This window comes from Oncorhynchus mykiss, chromosome 10 (genome assembly GCF_013265735.2).
Source record: "Oncorhynchus mykiss isolate Arlee chromosome 10, USDA_OmykA_1.1, whole genome shotgun sequence".
Classification (NCBI taxonomy): Eukaryota; Metazoa; Chordata; class Actinopteri; order Salmoniformes; family Salmonidae; genus Oncorhynchus; species Oncorhynchus mykiss.
In genome coordinates, this window is record NC_048574.1 from 6697676 (window position 1) to 6715985 (window position 18310).

The 18310-nt window shown below is 42.6% G+C and overlaps 1 protein-coding gene across 11 annotated transcripts in view; it reads right to left on the reverse strand.

Annotated features, from left to right (window-relative positions):
• The window catches only part of LOC110519104 (myotubularin-related protein 4), a 112415-nt gene that overhangs the window by 46349 nt on the left and 47756 nt on the right, over positions 1-18310 (reverse strand). For 6 of the 11 annotated variants that reach the window (XM_036989583.1, XM_036989584.1, XM_036989586.1 and 3 more), the window contains 3 exons: positions 11832-11948; positions 8194-8223; positions 6872-6954 (listed from right to left, as the gene is read on the reverse strand). In XM_036989583.1, coding sequence (XP_036845478.1) covers positions 6872-6954; positions 8194-8223; positions 11832-11948 — 230 coding nt within the window. The remainder of the gene's footprint in view (positions 1-6871; positions 6955-8193; positions 8224-11831; positions 11949-18310) is intronic. The other 5 variants (XM_036989589.1, XM_036989588.1, XM_036989592.1 and 2 more) reach the window with 1 other exon arrangement.

Consider the following 18310-nt stretch of genomic DNA (forward strand, 5'->3'; position numbering starts at 1 on the left):
CATCAGTGTCACCTCATCATCACAGTCTCACCACGGTTTCACCACATCATCACAGTCTCACCACATCATCACAGTCTCACCACATCATCACAGTCTCACCACATCATCACAGTCTCACCACATCATCACAGTCTCACACATCATCATCAGTCTCACCACATCACCATCAGTCTCACCACATCATCACAGTTTCACCACATCATCACCACATCATCGCAGTCTCACCACATCATCGCAGTCTCACCACATCATCGCAGTCTCACCACATCATCGCAGTCTCACCACATCATCGCAGTCTCACCACATCATCGCAGTCTCACCACATCATCGCAGTCTCACCACATCATCACAGTTTCACCACATCATCACAGTGTCACCACATCATCACAGTTTCACCACATCATCACAGTGTCACCACATCATCACAGTCTCACCACATTATCACCACATCATCACGGTTTCACCACATCATCATCAGTCTCACCACATCATCAGTCTCACCACATCATCACAGTTTCACCACATCATCACCACATCATCGCAGTCTCACCACATCATCGCAGTCTCACCACATCATCGCAGTCTCACCACATCATCGCAGTCTCACCACATCATCGCAGTCTCACCACATCATCGCAGTCTCACCACATCATCGCAGTCTCACCACATCATCGCAGTCTCACCACATCATCGCAGTCTCACCACATCATCGCAGTCTCACCACATCATCGCAGTCTCACCACATCATCACAGTCTCAGCACATCATCAGTCTCACCACATCATCGCAGTCTCACAACATCATCAGTCTCACCACATCATCAGTCTCACCCCATCATCGCAGTCTCAGCACATCATCACAGTCTCACCACATCATCGCAGTGTCACCACATCATCAGTGTCACCACATCATCACAGTGTCACCACATCATCACAGTGTCACCACATCATCACAGTGTCACCACATCATCACAGTGTCACCACATCATCACAGTGTCACCACATAATCACAGTGTCACCACATCATCAGTCTCACCACATCATCAGTGTCACCACATCATCACAGTGTCACCACATCAGTCTCACCACATCATCACAGTGTCACCACATCATCACGGTTTCACCACATAATCACAGTGTCACCACATCATCACAGTCTCACCACATCATCACAGTGTCACCACATCATCACAGTGTCACCACATCATCACAGTGTCACCACATCATCACAGTGTCACCACATCATCACAGTGTCACCACATTATCGACCATCGCGTGGACAGGAAGACAGAAGTCTCCAGGAAAAAGAAAGCCAGAAGGGGTTTGTTTAATTATTAATAACTCATGGTGTAATTGTGACAACGTACTGGAAGTCCTTTTTCCTTTTGTTCTCCCGATCTGAAATACCTCGCCATCAAAATGGCGACCGCATTACCTCCCGAGAGAATTTTCTTCAGTCATCATCACTGCCGAGTATATCCCCCCCCCCCCCCCCCCTCAAGTAACTACAGTGGACTGTGTGTAAACTGGAAACCACAGCATTTATTGTAGCTAGGGACTTTATTAAAGGGAATCTGAGGAAAAACGCTACCTCAATTCTATCAACACATCTCCTCTGCTACACGCGCAACACTGACCCTGTTGGAGCTAGAAACACCAGCAACACTGACCCTGTTGGAGCTAGAAACACCAGCATTACTGCCCTGTTGGAGCTAAAAACACCAGCATTACTGCCCTGTTGGAGCTAGAAACACCAGCATTACTGCCCTGTTGGAGCTAGAAACACCAGCATTACTGCCCTGTTGGAGCTAGAAACACCAGCATTACTGCCCTGTTGGAGCTAGAAACACCAGCAACACTGCCCTGTTGGAGCTAGAAACACCAGCATTACTGACCCTGTTGGAGCTAGAAACACCAGCATTACTGCCCTGTTGGAGCTAGAAACACAAGCATTACTGCCCCGGTTGGAGCTAGAAACACCAGCAACACTGACCCTGTTGGAGCTAGAAACACCAGCAACACTGACCCTGTTGGAGCTAGAAACACCAGCAACACTGACCCTGTTGGAGCTAGAAACACCAGCATTACTGACCCTGTTGGAGCTAGAAAAACCAGCATTACTGACCCTGTTGGAGCTAGAAACACCAGCATTACTGACCCTGTTGGAGCTAGAAACACCAGCAACACTGACCCTGTTGGAGCTAGAAACACCAGCAACACTGACCCTGTTGGAGCTAGAAACACCAGCATTACTGACCCTGTTGGAGCTAGAAACACCAGCATTACTGACCCTGTTGGAGCTAGAAACACCAGCAACACTGACCCTGTTGGAGCTAGAAACACCAGCAACACTGACCCTGTTGGAGCTAGAAACACCAGCAACACTGACCCTGTTGGAGCTAGAAACACCAGCAACACTGACCCTGTTGGAGCTAGAAACACCAGCATTACTGCACTGTTGGAGCTAGAAACACCAGCATTACTGCCCTGTTGGAGCTAGAAACACCAGCATTACTGCCCTGTTGGAGCTAGAAACACCAGCATTACTGTTCCTGTTGGAGCTAGAAACACCAGCATTACTGACCCTGTTGGAGCTAGAAACACCAGCATTACTGACCCGGTTGGAGCTAGAAACACCAGCATTACTGCCCTGTTGGAGCTAGAAACACCAGCAACACTGCCCTGTTGGAGCTAGAAACACCAGCAACACTGCCCTGTTGGAGCTAGAAACACCAGCATTACTGACCCGGTTGGAGCTAGAAACACCAGCATTACTGCCCTGTTGGAGCTAGAAACACCAGCAACACTGCCCTGTTGGAGCTAGAAACACCAGCAACACTGCCCTGTTGGAGCTAGAAACACCAGCATTACTGCCCTGTTGGAGCTAGAAACACCAGCATTACTGCCCTGTTGGAGCTAGAAACACCAGCATTACTGCCCTGTTGGAGCTAAAATAGAGCTAGAAACACCAGCATTACTGCCCCTGTTGGAGCTAGAAACACCAGCATTACTGCCCCTGTTGGAGCTAGAAACACCAGCATTACTGCCCTGTTGGAGCTAGAAACACCAGCATTACTGCCCTGTTGGAGCTAGAATAGAGCTAGAAACACCAGCATTACTGCCCTGTTGGAGCTAGAATAGAGCTAGAAACACCAGCATTACTGCCCCTGTTGGAGCTAGAAACACCAGCATTACTGCCCTGTTGGAGCTAGAAACACCAGCAACACTGCCCTGTTTGAGCTAGAAAAACCAGCATTACTGACCCTGTTGGAGCTAGAAACACCAGCAACACTGACCCTGTTGGAGCTAGAAACACCAGCATTACTGCACTGTTGGAGCTAGAAACACCAGCATTACTGCCCTGTTGGAGCTAGAAACACCAGCATTACTGCTCTGTTGGAGCTAGAAACACCAGCATTACTGACCCTGTTGGAGCTAGAAACACCAGCATTACTGCCCTGTTGGAGCTAGAAACACCAGCATTACTGCCCTGTTGGAGCTAGAAACACCAGCATTACTGCCCTGTTGGAGCTAGAAACACCAGAATTACTGCCCTGTTGGAGCTAGAAACACCAGCATTACTGCCCTGTTGGAGCTAGAAACACCAGCATTACTGCCCTGTTGGAGCTAGAAACACCAGCATTACTGCCCTGTTGGAGCTAGAAACACAAGCATTACTGCCCTGTTGGAGCTAGAAACACAAGCATTACTGCCCTGTTGGAGCTAGAAACACCAGCATTACTGCCCTGTTGGAGCTAGAAACACCAGCATTACTGCCCTGTTGGAGCTAGAAACACCAGCATTACTGCCCTGTTGGAGCTAGAATAGAGCTAGAAACACCAGCATTACTGCCCCTGTTGGAGCTAGAAACACCAGCATTACTGCCCTGTTGGAGCTAGAAACACCAGCAACACTGCCCTGTTTGAGCTAGAAACACCAGCATTACTGCCCTGTTGGAGCTAGAAACACCAGCATTACTGCCCTGTTGGAGCTAGAAACACCAGCATTACTGCCCTGTTGGAGCTAGAAACACCAGCATTACTGCCCCTGTTGGAGCTAGAATAGAGCTAGAAACACCAGCATTACTGCTCTGTTGGAGCTAGAAACACCAGCAACACTGCCCTGTTGGAGCTAGAAACACAAGCATTACTGCCCTGTTTGAGCTAGAAACACCAGCATTACTGCCCCTGTTGGAGCTAGAAACACCAGCATTACTGCCCTGTTGGAGCTAGAAACACCAGCATTACTGCCCTGTTGGAGCTAGAAACACCAGCATTACTGCCCTGTTGGAGCTAGAAACACCAGCATTACTGACCCTGTTGGAGCTAGAAACACCAGCATTACGTGGTAAAAGCCATCACAATCAAAGACATGGAAATACTTCTGATGTGTGTGTGTGTTTATGAGAGAGAAAGTGGGCTCTTAGTTCAGTTGAAAACTCAAGTCTTTACAACAACAAAAAAAAACACAAAAAAAAGCCATCTAAATGTTTTTTGAGCCAAACCAGTTCTTAAGCAAACTTCATGACATCTGTTTTCCAACTCCGAGCAAAATAACAAAGAGGTCGTTCTCTCAACAGTTCTCACTAGTAGAAATATTGTGGAAAATCCATCCATCCACACACACACACAAACGAGACTATTGCCAAGTCTCCTTGTTTTAGAACTGAGCTTATAAATGCAGTTAAATATTAAAAAAAAAAAAAAAAAACGTTTTTTTTAAATGTCAAATCAATCAACCATGAATCAAAAATGAATACTATTATGAAAACAAATCTTATTTTTGATCTGGTAGAAAAAAACCTGATTCATGGGGCATCAACCTGACCAATCACCACAGGTCACTGGCCAGTGTAGTTATCAACCTGACCAATCACCATAGGTCACTGGCCAGTGTAGTTATCAATCTGACCAATCACCACAGGTCACTGGCCAGTGTAGTTATCAACCTGACCAATCACCATAGGTCACTGGCCAGTGTAGTTATCAACCTGACCAATCACCACAGGTCACTGGCCAGTGTAGTTATCAACCTGACCAATCACCATAGGTCACTGGCCAGTGTAGTTATCAATCTGACCAATCACCACAGGTCAGTGGCCAGTGTAGTTATCAACCTGACCAATCACCATAGGTCACTGGCCAGTGTAGTTATCAATCTGACCAATCACCACAGGTCACTGGCCAGTGTAGTTATCAACCTGACCAATCACCATAGGTCACTGGCCAGTGTAGTTATCAGTCTGACCAATCACCACAGGTCACTGGCCAGTGTAGTTATCAATCTGACCAATCACCATAGGTCACTGGCCAGTGTAGTTATCAATCTGACCAATCACCATAGGTCACTGGCCAGTGTAGTTATCAATCTGACCAATCACCATAGGTCACTGGCCAGTGTAGTTATCAGTCTGACCAATCACCAAAGGTCACTGGCCAGTGTAGTTATCAGTCTGACCAATAACCATAGGTCACTGGCCAGTGTAGTTATCAATCTGACCAATCACCATAGGTCACTGGCCAGTGTAGTTATCAGTCTGACCAATCACCAAAGGTCACTGGCCAGTGTAGTTATCAGTCTGACCAATAACCATAGGTCACTGGCCAGTGTAGTTATAAATCTGACCAATCACCATAGGTCACTGGCCAGTGTAGTTATCAGTCTGACCAATCACCATAGGTCACTGGCCAGTGTAGTTATCAGTCTGACCAATCACCATAGGTCACTGGCCAGTGTAGTTATCAATCTGACCAATCACCATAGGTCACTGGCCAGTGTAGTTATCAATCTGACCAATCACCACAGGTCACTGGCCAGTGTAGTTATCAATCTGACCAATCACCATAGGTCACTGGCCAGTGTAGTTATCAATCTGACCAATCACCATAGGTCACTGGCCAGTGTAGTTATCAATCTGACCAATCACCATAGGTCACTGGCCAGTGTAGTTATCAGTCTGACCAATCACCAAAGGTCACTGGCCAGTGTAGTTATCAGTCTGACCAATAACCATAGGTCACTGGCCAGTGTAGTTATCAATCTGACCAATCACCATAGGTCACTGGCCAGTGTAGTTATCAGTCTGACCAATCACCATAGGTCACTGGCCAGTGTAGTTATAAGTCTGACCAATCACCATAGGTCACTGGCCAGTGTAGTTATCAGTCTGACCAATCACCACAGGTCACTGGCCAGTGTAGTTATCAGTCTGACCAATCACCATAGGTCACTGGCCAGTGTAGTTATCAGTCTGACCAATCACCATAGGTCACTGGCCAGTGTAGTTATCAGTCTGACCAATCACCATAGGTCACTGGCCAATGTAGTTATCAATCTGACCAATCACCATAGGTCACTGGCCAGTGTAGTTATCAATCTGACCAATCACCATAGGTCACTGGCCAGTGTAGTTATCAGTCTGACCAACCACCATAGGTCACTGGCCAGTGTAGTTATCAGTCTGACCAATCACCATAGGTCACTGGCCAGTGTAGTTATCGGTCTGACCAATCACCATAGGTCACTGGCCAGTGTAGTTATCAATCTGACCAATCACCATAGGTCACTGGCCAGTGTAGTTATCAGTCTGACCAACCACCATAGGTCACTGGCCAGTGTAGTTATCAGTCTGACCAATAACCATAGGTCACTGGCCAGTGTAGTTATCAATCTGACCAATCACCAAAGGTCACTGGCCAGTGTAGTTATCAATCTGACCAATCACCATAGGTCACTGGCCAGTGTAGTTATCAGTCTGACCAATCACCACAGGTCACTGGCCAGTGTAGTTATCAGTCTGACCAATCACCATAGGTCACTGGCCAGTGTAGTTATCAGTCTGACCAATCACCATAGGAGTTTCTCTCTTTTTACCTGACAACTTTAGAGTCCTTGCAGGTGATGTGCAGTTGAAACATGTGTCGGCTCTCCACACTCTCGATCAGCATCAGAGGTACCTGTAGGGGGAGCCAGAGAGACATGACATTACACAGGACCCACAACACTTCTAGTTTAGCTACGCTATTGTAGAGTAGGCTGCGAGCCCGAGGAGGTAGCCAGACATCCCCCCCCCCCCCCACACACACAGCAGAGGTAGCACTTCAGTGGGGATTGGAAGATGACATTGGTGCTAGACTTAACTCTCCCCATTGGTTATGTAAATTCAGTCAAGCCTCTGTTTAGGTATATAGGCCTAAAACGGACCACACAACAACATCTCCATAGCAACACCAATATCTAGCCTTTTAAAAAACAGCAGCATCACTTGAACTTCCTTATAAAATCATCACATTGCAAGTTAAATCACCTTTCAATAAACTAGAAAGTTTATATGTCAAGGTATTTACACTTTTCATTGTTGTCATATAGTAAATTGCCACACAGTTAATCTCATTCATACAAAAACAACAACCATTATACAACCATATAAATCATTTTAGGTCAAGGCCTGAGGTCTATTCTAGAGTGTTCCCTGTCATGCTGAGCCTGATTCTAGAGTGTTCCCTCTGTCATGCTGAGCCTGATTCTAGAGTGTTCCCTCTGTCATGCTGAGCCTGATTCTAGAGTGTTCCCTGTCATGCTGAGCCTGATTCTAGAGTGTTCCCTCTGTCATGCTGAGCCTGATTCTAGAGTGTTCCCTCTGTCATGCTGAGCCTGATTCTAGAGTGTTCCCTCTGTCATGCTGAGCCTGATTCTAGAGTGTTCCCTCTGTCATGCTGAGCCTGATTCTAGTGTTCCCTCTGTCATGCTGAGCCTGATTCTAGAGTGTTCCCTCTGTCATGCTGAGCCTGATTCTAGAGTGTTCCCTCTGTCATGCTGAGCCTGATTCTAGAGTGTTCCCTCTGTCATGCTGAGCCTGTCGTGTTCCATTACCGCAGCTCTGTTATTGGTCCACGGGGTCAGAGGTGTTAATGACGTCACTCCAAACTCAACAGTTATACAATTACCCAATGAGGCTTGACTTTTGATCGGGGCTGACCAATCACCATCCACGCTGGTGGGTGGGTGGGTGTGTGGGGGGGGGGGTTAGATTGCTTCCAATTGAAAAGTTAAAATGAGATTTTATTCTTCTAGGGTGCACATTAATCGAGCAGCAGTCAGTCTGAACCGAACAGAGAATTAATGACAGAAGCTCGTCTAGACTGTGAGGGAGGACGGGGGGGAGCCGAGGGTTGCCATTGACACAATGTACTCACAGAAATGTGATTGTCCACACCTGGATAGGTCTACAACACAGTAACAGGCACCAGGAACAGAGAGGGAGAAGAAACAGACCGAGCGAGGGGGAGCAGAGACAAAAAGGGGGAGCAAAGAGAGAAAGAGGGGGGGAGCAGAGAGAGAGAGAGAGAGAGAAAGAGGGGGAGCAGAGAGAGAGAGAGAAAGAGGGGGAGCAGAGAGAGAGAGAGAGAGAGAGAGAGCAGAGAGAGAGAGAGAGAGAGAGAGAGGGGGGGAGCAGAGAGAGAGAGAGAGAGAGAGGGGGGAGCAGAGAGAGAGAGAGAGAGAGAGGGGGGGAGCAGAGAGAGAGAGAGAGAGAGAGGGGGAGCAGAGAGAGAGAGAGGGGGGGAGCAGAGAGAGAGAGAGAGACAGAGGGGGAGCAGAGAGAGAGAGAGAGAGAGAGAGAGAGAAAGAGGGGGAGCAGAGAGAGGGGGAGCAGAGAGAGAGAGAGAGAGAGAGAAAGAGGGGGAGCAGAGAGAGAGAGAGAGAGAGAGAAAGAGGGGGAGCAGAGGGAGAGAGAGAGAAAGAGGGGGAGCAGAGAGAAAGAGGGGGAGCAGAGAGAGAGAAAGAGGGGGAGCAGAGAGAGAGAGAAAGAGGGGGAGCAGAGAGAGAGAGAAAGAGGGAGAGCAGAGAGAGAGAGAGAAAGAGGGGGAGGAGAGAGAGAGAGAAAGAGGGGGAGCAGAGAGAGAGAGAGACAGAGGGGGAGCAGAGAGAGAGAGAGACAGAGGGGGAGCAGAGAGAGAGAGAGAGAAAGAGGGAGAGCAGAGAGAGAAAGAGGGAGAGCAGAGAGAGAAAGAGGGAGAGCAGAGAGAGAAAGAGGGAGAGCAGAGAGAGAAAGAGGGAGAGCAGAGAGAGAGAGAGAAAGAGGGGGAGCAGAGAGAAAGAGGGGGAGCAGAGAGAGAGAGAGAAAGAGGGGGAGCAGAGAGAGAGAGAGAGAAAGAGGGGGAGCAGAGAGAGAAAGAGGGAGAGCAGAGAGCGAAGCAGAGAGAGAGAGGGAGAGCAGAGAGAGAAGCAGAGAGAGAAAGAGGGAGAGCAGAGAGAGAAAGAGAAAGAGCAGAGAGAGAGAGAGAAAGAGGGGGAGCAGAGAGAGAACGGTGTCAAGACGGGAAGAAATGGAAAAATGATTAAACTAAAGAAATAAAACAGAAGGAAGTGGAGGTTAAATGGAACATCAAAAGACAGTGAGCTAAAGATGGAAGATAATAAACTGAAGCAGAGAAAAAAAATCACAAGGTAGAACCACAACCAAGAGAAGGAGAGAAGAAAAGGAGAGAAGAGAAGGAGAGAAGAGAAGGAGAGAAGACGAGAGAAGAGAAGGAGAGAAGAGAAGGAGAGAAGAAGAGAAGGAGAGAAGAGAAGGAGAGAAGAGAAGAGAAGGAGAGAAGAGAAGAGGAGAGAAGACGAGAAAAGAGAAGGAGAGAAGAGAAGGAGAGAAGACGAGAAAAGAGAAGGAGAGAAGAGAAGGAGAGAAGAGAAGGAGAGAAGAGAAGAGAAGAGAAGAGGAGAGAAGAGAAGGAGAGAAGAAAAGGAGAGAAGACGAGAAAAGGAGAGAAGAGAAGGAGAGAAGACGAGAAAAGAGAAGGAGAGAAGAGAAGGAGAGAAGAGAAGGAGAGAAGACGAGAAAAGAGAAGGAGAGAAGAGAAGGAGAGAAGAAGAGAAGGAGAGAAGAGAAGGAGAGAAGAGAAGAGAAGGAGAGAAGAGAAGAGAAGAGGAGAGAAGACGAGAAAAGAGAAGGAGAGAAGAGAAGGAGAGAAGACGAGAAAAGAGAAGGAGAGAAGAGAAGGAGAGAAGAGAAGGAGAGAAGAGAAGAGAAGGAGAGAAGAGAAGGAGAGAAGAAAAGGAGAGAAGAAAAGGAGAGAAGAGAAGAGAAGGAGAGAAGAGAAGAAAAGGAGAGAAGAGAAGGAGAGAAGACGAGAAAAGAGAAGGAGAGAAGAGAAGGAGAGAAGAGAAGGAGAGAAGAGAAGGAGAGAAGAAGAGAAGGAGAGAAGAGAAGGAGAGAAGAGAAGAGAAGGAGAGAAGAGAAGAGAAGAGGAGAGAAGACGAGAAAAGAGAAGGAGAGAAGAGAAGGAGAGAAGACGAGAAAAGAGAAGGAGAGAAGAGAAGGAGAGAAGAGAAGGAGAGAAGAGAAGAGAAGGAGAGAAGAGAAGGAGAGAAGAAAAGGAGAGAAGAAAAGGAGAGAAGAGAAGAGAAGGAGAGAAGAGAAGAAAAGGAGAGAAGAGAAGGAGAGAAGACGAGAAAAGAGAAGGAGAGAAGAGAAGGAGAGAAGAGAAGGAGAGAAGAGAAGAAAATGAGAGAAGAGAAGGAGAGAAGAGAAATAACCTCAATGGGCTCAAAGGGTGAGAACAGAGCGATTAGAAGGAGGTGGCTTAGGGGAGAGAGCTGGTTGGCTAACGGTTACTAACGGTTACTACAGTTCATCTGTGCCTCTGACTAGGTTCAGTGCAGGACCCTGCTTGCACTGTGAAACGCCAATCCTTCACTTCTCTTCTTTGAGATGTCGCTCAATCCTGGCTATAGACAGAGAAAACATCGGCAGAATGCCAAACCTACTGTACGGCGTGCCACTTTTCAGAAATGTTACTTAACGTTTACTACTAGAAATGTTGCTAAACCCTACATATTACCCAGAATACTTTTCAACAAACAGAGCAAACAGACAGTGTAAAGGGAGAAAAAAAACCCCAGGGAATTTAACATTTTGATATGAAGGAAGCATAAACTCTGACAGTGCAGACCTATGTGAGTCCTGCTACAAGGCCTCTGCAAGCTGAGGGAGGAGGAATCTCTCTGCCAGGTCAGTGAATGAAAACAACTAGGCTGTTTGTATTACAGCAGGGGCTGATGTCAGTAGGAGGGGACGTGTGTGTGTGTGTGTGTGTCTGTCTACGCAAGTAAGGAATCATTGGCGCCGGCTCCCTAAAACCCCAGAGGCCACGTCAAAACAGTCCTGGCTGGTGAGATCAGAGACACTGCTCAATGCATCGCTCTCTGTGGTGACCAGCGCACTGCCAAGCACCGAGGGTGAGGAGGGGGCCCAAGCACCAGGGGGTGAGGAGGGGGCCCAAGCACCAGGGGGTGAGGAGGGGGCCCAAGCACCGGGGGTGAGGAGGGGGCCCAAGCACCAGGGGGTGAGGAGGGGGCCCAAGCACCAGGGGGTGAGGAGGCTAGAGGAGGACCAAGCACCAGGGGGTGAGGAGGCTAGAGGAGGACCAAGCACCAGGGGGTGAGGAGGCTAGAGAAGGACCAAGCACCAGGGGGTGAGGAGGCTAGAGAAGGACCAAGCACCAGGGGGTGAGGAGGCTAGAGAAGGACCAAGCACCAGGGGGTGAGGAGGCTAGAGAAGGACCAAGCACCAGGGGGTGAGGAGGCTAGAGAAGGACCAAGCACCAGGGGGTGAGGAGGCTAGAGGAGGACCAAGCACCAGGGGGTGAGAAGGCTAGAGAAGGACCAAACACCAGGGGGTGAGGAGGCTAGAGGAGGACCAAGCACCAGGGGGTGAGGAGGCTAGAGGAGGACCAAGCACCAGGGGATGATGAGGCTAGAGGAGGACCAAGCACCAGGGGATGATGAGGCTAGAGGGGGCCATTAGGAAGCAGGCTGTGTGTTCATCATGTCTTACATTGATGACGGAGTCCTTGAACTTGATGTGGAGCCTGTAGTTGGAGATGGCGATGACGGCGTCGTCGGCTCGGCCCAGATACTCCACCCCTTCCCCCTGAAGAGCTGGGAACGGCACCTGGAGAGGACGCAAACGTCAATACAAAAGGTTAAGACTACAACGACGCAACGTTAAAAAGACAACACCAGATCAACGGTGTGATAAGGAAAAACTGGGAAAAAATATAAATCTATTTTTTAAATCAGGAAACAAAACGCAACACAACATTAAAACACTGCAGTGTTACATCCACTTTAGACCTGAATAATTATCATCCTCGTCTCCCCTCTCCCCGTGTACTCTGTCCCCGTGTACTCTGTCCCCGTGTACTCTGTCCCCGTGTACTCTGTCCCCGTGTACTCTGTCCCCGTGTACTCTGTCCCCGTGTACTCTGTCCCCGTGTACTCTGTCCCCGTGTACTCTGTCCCCAGTGTACTCTGTCCCCAGTGTACTCTGTCCCAGTGTACTCTGTCCCAGTGTACTCTGTCCCAGTGTACTCTGTCCCAGTGTACTCTGTCCCAGTGTACTCTGTCAGGGGTGAACAGCCACACACACATCAAACCAGAACAAAATAAAATGGAGACCAGTGGACAACCAATCTCTTAAAAAAACACACTCGTCTCCACCAGGAATCACACAATATTAAAATACAGTACAATGACACGCCCTGTGTGTTTCCTGGGCTGTTTCTGGAGGACTTGTTATGATCTAAGATGGATTTAGTCTTCTGAAGAGAGACCACAAACTGCACTGCTCAGCTATATACACTCACTGAACCTTACAGCTTGACTGGACAATGGTTACCATGGAGATCTGCTTTGGTTAAAAACAGCATAGAAATAGAATGACTAGATTCTATTTCTAATGGTAAAGAGGACCGCATGGATAGGAGAGGGGAGAGAGGGAGAGGGGAGAGAGAGAGCGAGAGGGGAGCGAGAGAGCAAGTGCGAGAGGGTAGAGAGAGCGAGAGGGGAGCGCGAGAGCAAGTGGGAGAGGGTAGAGAGAGCGAGAGGGGAGCGAGAGAGCAAGTGGGAGAGGGTAGAGAGAACGAGAAGGGAGCGAGAGAGCCAGAGAGATCCCTAGGGATGTAATACCTCACTACAAACAGAAAGCCACTGAGCAGCGCCTCTACCCAGTGGCCAGACACTACGCCGCTCCCTGGCTGGCGTACCCTTACAGAACATGGGGACAGTTGGTGGAAAATAATAAAAAGAGTGCTTGCGGCAGTCCCAATTAGCACATAGCCGTACTAGCATAAAACGACCTCTGTGAGAGATGCGGGTTGGTCTTTGAGCCTGACTGAGCAGGCCGACAGGCTAAACAGGACGGCAGGGAAGTTGAAGGGTGTGTGTGTGTGTGTGTGTGTGTGTGATGGCTCTCAAACCTTCTATTAACATTCCAGCTAACGTGGCCATTGTATTAGTCCCCTTAGACCTCAGCCCTCAGCCCAGATTCCCCAGAGACGCATCCTAAACCGTAGCCTATTCCCCACAAAGGGCTCTGGTCAAAAGTAGTGCACTATTTAGGGAATAGGGTGCGAATCGAGACTCGAGGGAGGGACAAGAGCCACGCATTAAGATAATTGGTTTCCGTCACAATATAATAGAACACATTCTTCATTTCCTTCAGAAGCAGCCATTTAGCTGCTTAAAAACCCAACCAAACCAGGTGGAGAGGGATCCGGGGGGGGGGGGAGACTAACAAAGGAAGTGGACTGTGCCCAAACTCCAAATGGATGGCTCACGTCGTCTAAAAACAGGATTTCCCCAGACCCTGTTTTAATGGGTTCTTACCACCCTGTTTCAGCTCTACATTCAAATATCCAAATCACCATCAAAAAAACATGGATTATTCGTTTCAGCTGTGTAGTGGGGGGGGGGGGGAGGACAGAGTTAGAGAAACCCTGTTCTAAAACAGGAAGCCCATTATGCACGTGTTACTACACCCCCCCCCCCCCCCCCCCCCCCCCCCCCCCAAAAAAAATATTAGCTTGAACTCTTCCCTCAATTCAACATTTAATCATACTTTACTGAGAATGATTTCATAGTGACGGTGACAAATTATGCCTCTGTTGGTGTTTTTATTAAAGTGGAGAGAGGCGACAGCTGAGGAACATCTGTGAGGTGTGAGGGAGGTTTTACAGAGTGTCTAAATGACATCGAATCACGAGTAGAGGTCCCATTTTCCTCCGGCTGGAACAAAGCTGAAGGCTTGTTCGTCGGTGTCACTATCAGGTCTGTAAAGCAAAGTGGGAGACGTTTTACTGTGTGTGTTTCAGTGTTTCAGTGTGTGTGTGTTTCAGTGTGTGTGTGTTTCAGTGTGTGTGTGTGTTTCAGTGTGTGTGTGTTTCAGTGTTTCAGTGTGTGTGTGTGTGTTTCAGTGTGTGTGTGTGTGTTTCAGTGTGTGTGTGTGTGTGTGTGTGTGTGTGTTTCAGTGTGTGTGTGTGTGTGTGTTTCAGTGTGTGTGTGTGTGTGTGTGTGTGTGTGTGTGTGTGTGTGTGTGTGTGTGTGTGTGTGTGTGTGTGTGTGTGTGTGTGTGTTTCAGTGTGTGTGTGTGTGTGTTTCAGTGTGTGTGTGTGTGTGTGTGTGTTTCAGTGTGTGTGTGTGTGTGTGTGTGTGTGTTTCAGTGTGTGTGTGTGTGTGTTTCAGTGTGTGTGTGTGTGTGTGTGTGTGTGTTTCAGTGTGTGTGTGTGTGTGTGTGTGTGTGTGTGTGTGTGTGTGTGTGAGTGTGTGTGTCTGGGGAATTGAAGAACATCTCTAACCAATACTTATATATATATATTTTTTCCCCACTCAAGTATTTGTGACGCCGTGTGCCGGGACCTTCTTGACGAGCGAAAAGTGGTTTATCGTTGTTATGCTGTGAGAATTCATTAGGAGAGAGACTACAACACCTCAATTATAATGATTCTATTTTACACACGCATCAAAACACTGTTCATGTTGTTGCCTAGAGACACACAATACCGCACTGCCTCATTACAGCCAGAATGTGCCGAGTCGTCCCCAGCAGATCCTACTTTTAGAGTTTGAAAATACACAGCACGCAGGGGAGATGTCTGAAGAGCAGGTACACTTGAGACAACATCATTAGCGAACGCAGGGCTGGGAAAGCTGTAGCCTAGAGTGTACAGTACAGAAAACCGACTGAGCAGCAGGAGCACGTGACTGAGCAGCAGGAGCACGTGACTGAGCAGCAGGAGCACGTGACTGAGCAGCAGGAGCACGTGACTGGGCCTGGGGACAAGATAAATCCTACGTGTGTCTGCACTGGAGAAGAGAGAAAAAGAAAAAACAACAACAAGAAAACACTTTGTCATTTCATAATCTAGGCTATTTATTAGGATTCTCATAAGCTCCCCGTTCTCTCTGATGAAATGAATGATCGGAGAAATGGGTCACAGGAAGGAGATGATGATGTCACTTCCCCCCTTTTCTTATTGCAGGCTTCGGATTGAATAGAGGCCGTGACGACGTTAAAGCCCCAGTGCAATCAAACGTGATATTACTGTGTATTATGTATTTTATATATATATATTATATTTTATGTGTATTATGTATTTTATATATATTATATATATATATTATATGTATTATGTATTTTATATATATGTATTATATATTTTATGTGTATTATGTATATTATATATATTATATATTTTATGTGTATTATGTATTTTATATATATTATATATGTATTATGTATTTTATATATATGTATTATATATTTTATATATATTATATATATATTATATGTATTATGTATTTTATATATATTATATATATATTATATGTATTATGTATTTTATATATATTATATATATATTATATGTATTATGTATTTTATATATATTATATATATATTATATGTATTATGTATTTTATATATATTATATATATATTATATGTATTATGTATTTTATATATATTATATATATATTATATGTATTATGTATTTTATATATATGTATTATATATTTTATATATATTATATATATATTATATGTATTATGTATTTTATATATATTATATATATATTATATGTATTATGTATTTTATATATATGTATTATATATTTTATATATATTATATATATATTATATGTATTATGTATTTTATATATATTATATATATATTATATGTATTATGTATTTTATATATATTATATATATATATTATATATGTATTATGTATTTTATATATATGTATTATATATTTTATATATATTATATATATATTATATGTATTATGTATTTTATATATATTATATATATATATATTATATGTATTATGTATTTTATATATATTATATATATATTATATGTATTATGTATTTTATATATATTATATATATATTATATGTATTATGTATTTTATATATATTATATATATATTATATGTATTATGTATTTTATATATATTATATATATATTATATGTATTATGTATTTTATATATATTATATATATATATTATATGTATTATGTATTTTATATATATATTATATATTTTATGTGTATTATGTATTTTATATATATTATATATATATATTATATGTATTATGTATTTTATATATATTATATATTTTATGTGTATTATGTATTTTATATATATTATATATGTATTATGTATTTTATATATATGTATTATATATTTTATGTGTATTATGTATTTTATATATATTATATATTATATATGTATTATGTATTTTATATATATTATATATTTTATGTGTATTATGTATTTTATATATATTATATATGTATTATGTATTTTATATATATGTATTATATATTTTATATGTATTATGTATTTTATATATATTATATATTTTATGTGTATTATGTATTTTATATATATTATATATATATTATATATATTATATATTTTATGTGTATTATGTATTTTATATATATGTATTATATATTTTATGTGTATTATGTATTTTATATATATTATATATTTTATGTGTATTATGTATTTTATATATATTATATATATATTATATATATTATATATTTTATATATATTATGTATTTTATATATATTATATATTTTATGTGTATTATGTATTTTATATATATTATATATGTATTATGTATTTTATATATATTATATGTATTATATATTTTATGTGTATTATGTATTTTATATATATTATATGTATTATATATTTTATGTGTATTATGTATTTTCTATATATTATATGTATTATGTATTTTAGATATATTATATATATATTATATGTATTATGTATTTTATATATATATTATAAATTTTATGTGTATTATGTATTTTATATATATTATATATATATTATATATATTATATATTTTATATATATTATGTATTTTATATATATTATATATTTTATGTGTATTATGTATTTTATATATATTATATATATATTATATATATATTATATGTATTATGTATTTTATATATATGTATTATATATTTTATATGTATTATGTATTTTATATATATTATATATTTTATGTGTATTATGTATTTTATATATATTATATATATATTATATATATTATATATTTTATGTGTATTATGTATTTTATATATATTATATATGTATTATGTATTTTATATATATGTATTATATATTTTATATGTATTATGTATTTTATATATATTATATATTTTATGTGTATTATGTATTTTATATATATTATATATATATTATATATATTATATATTTTATATATATTATGTATTTTATATATATTATATATTTTATGTGTATTATGTATTTTATATATATTATATGTATTATATATTTTATGTGTATTATGTATTTTCTATATATTATATGTATTATGTATTTTAGATATATTATATATATATTATATGTATTATGTATTTTATATATATTATATATTTTATGTGTATTATGTATTTTATATACAGTGCGTTCAGATCGGACTTTTCCCCAAAAAATGTTACGTTACATTTTTATTCTAAAAGGGATCCCCCCCACGTCAATCTACACACAATACCCCATAATTTTAAAAAAACGTTTTGAATTTGTATCTATTTTTATTTAATCACATAACTATTCAGAGCCTTTACTCAGTTCTTTGTTGAATCACCTTTGGTAGCGATTAGAGCCTTGAGTCTTCTTGGGTATGACTTGGCACACCTGTATTTGGGGACTTTCTCCCATTCTTCTCAGCAGACCTGCACAGCGATTTTCAGGTCTCTCCAGATATGTTCGATGTGGTTTAAGTCCGGGCTCTGGCTGGTTCACTCAAGGATATTCAGAGACAAGTCCCGAAGCCACTCCTACGTTGTCTTGGCTGTGTGCTTAGGGTCGTTGTCCTGTTGGAAGGTTAACCTTTGCCCTGTCTGAGGTCCTGAGCAGGTTTTCATCAAGGATCTCTCTCATTTGCTCCGTTCATCTTTCCCTCGATCCTGACAAACATCCCCA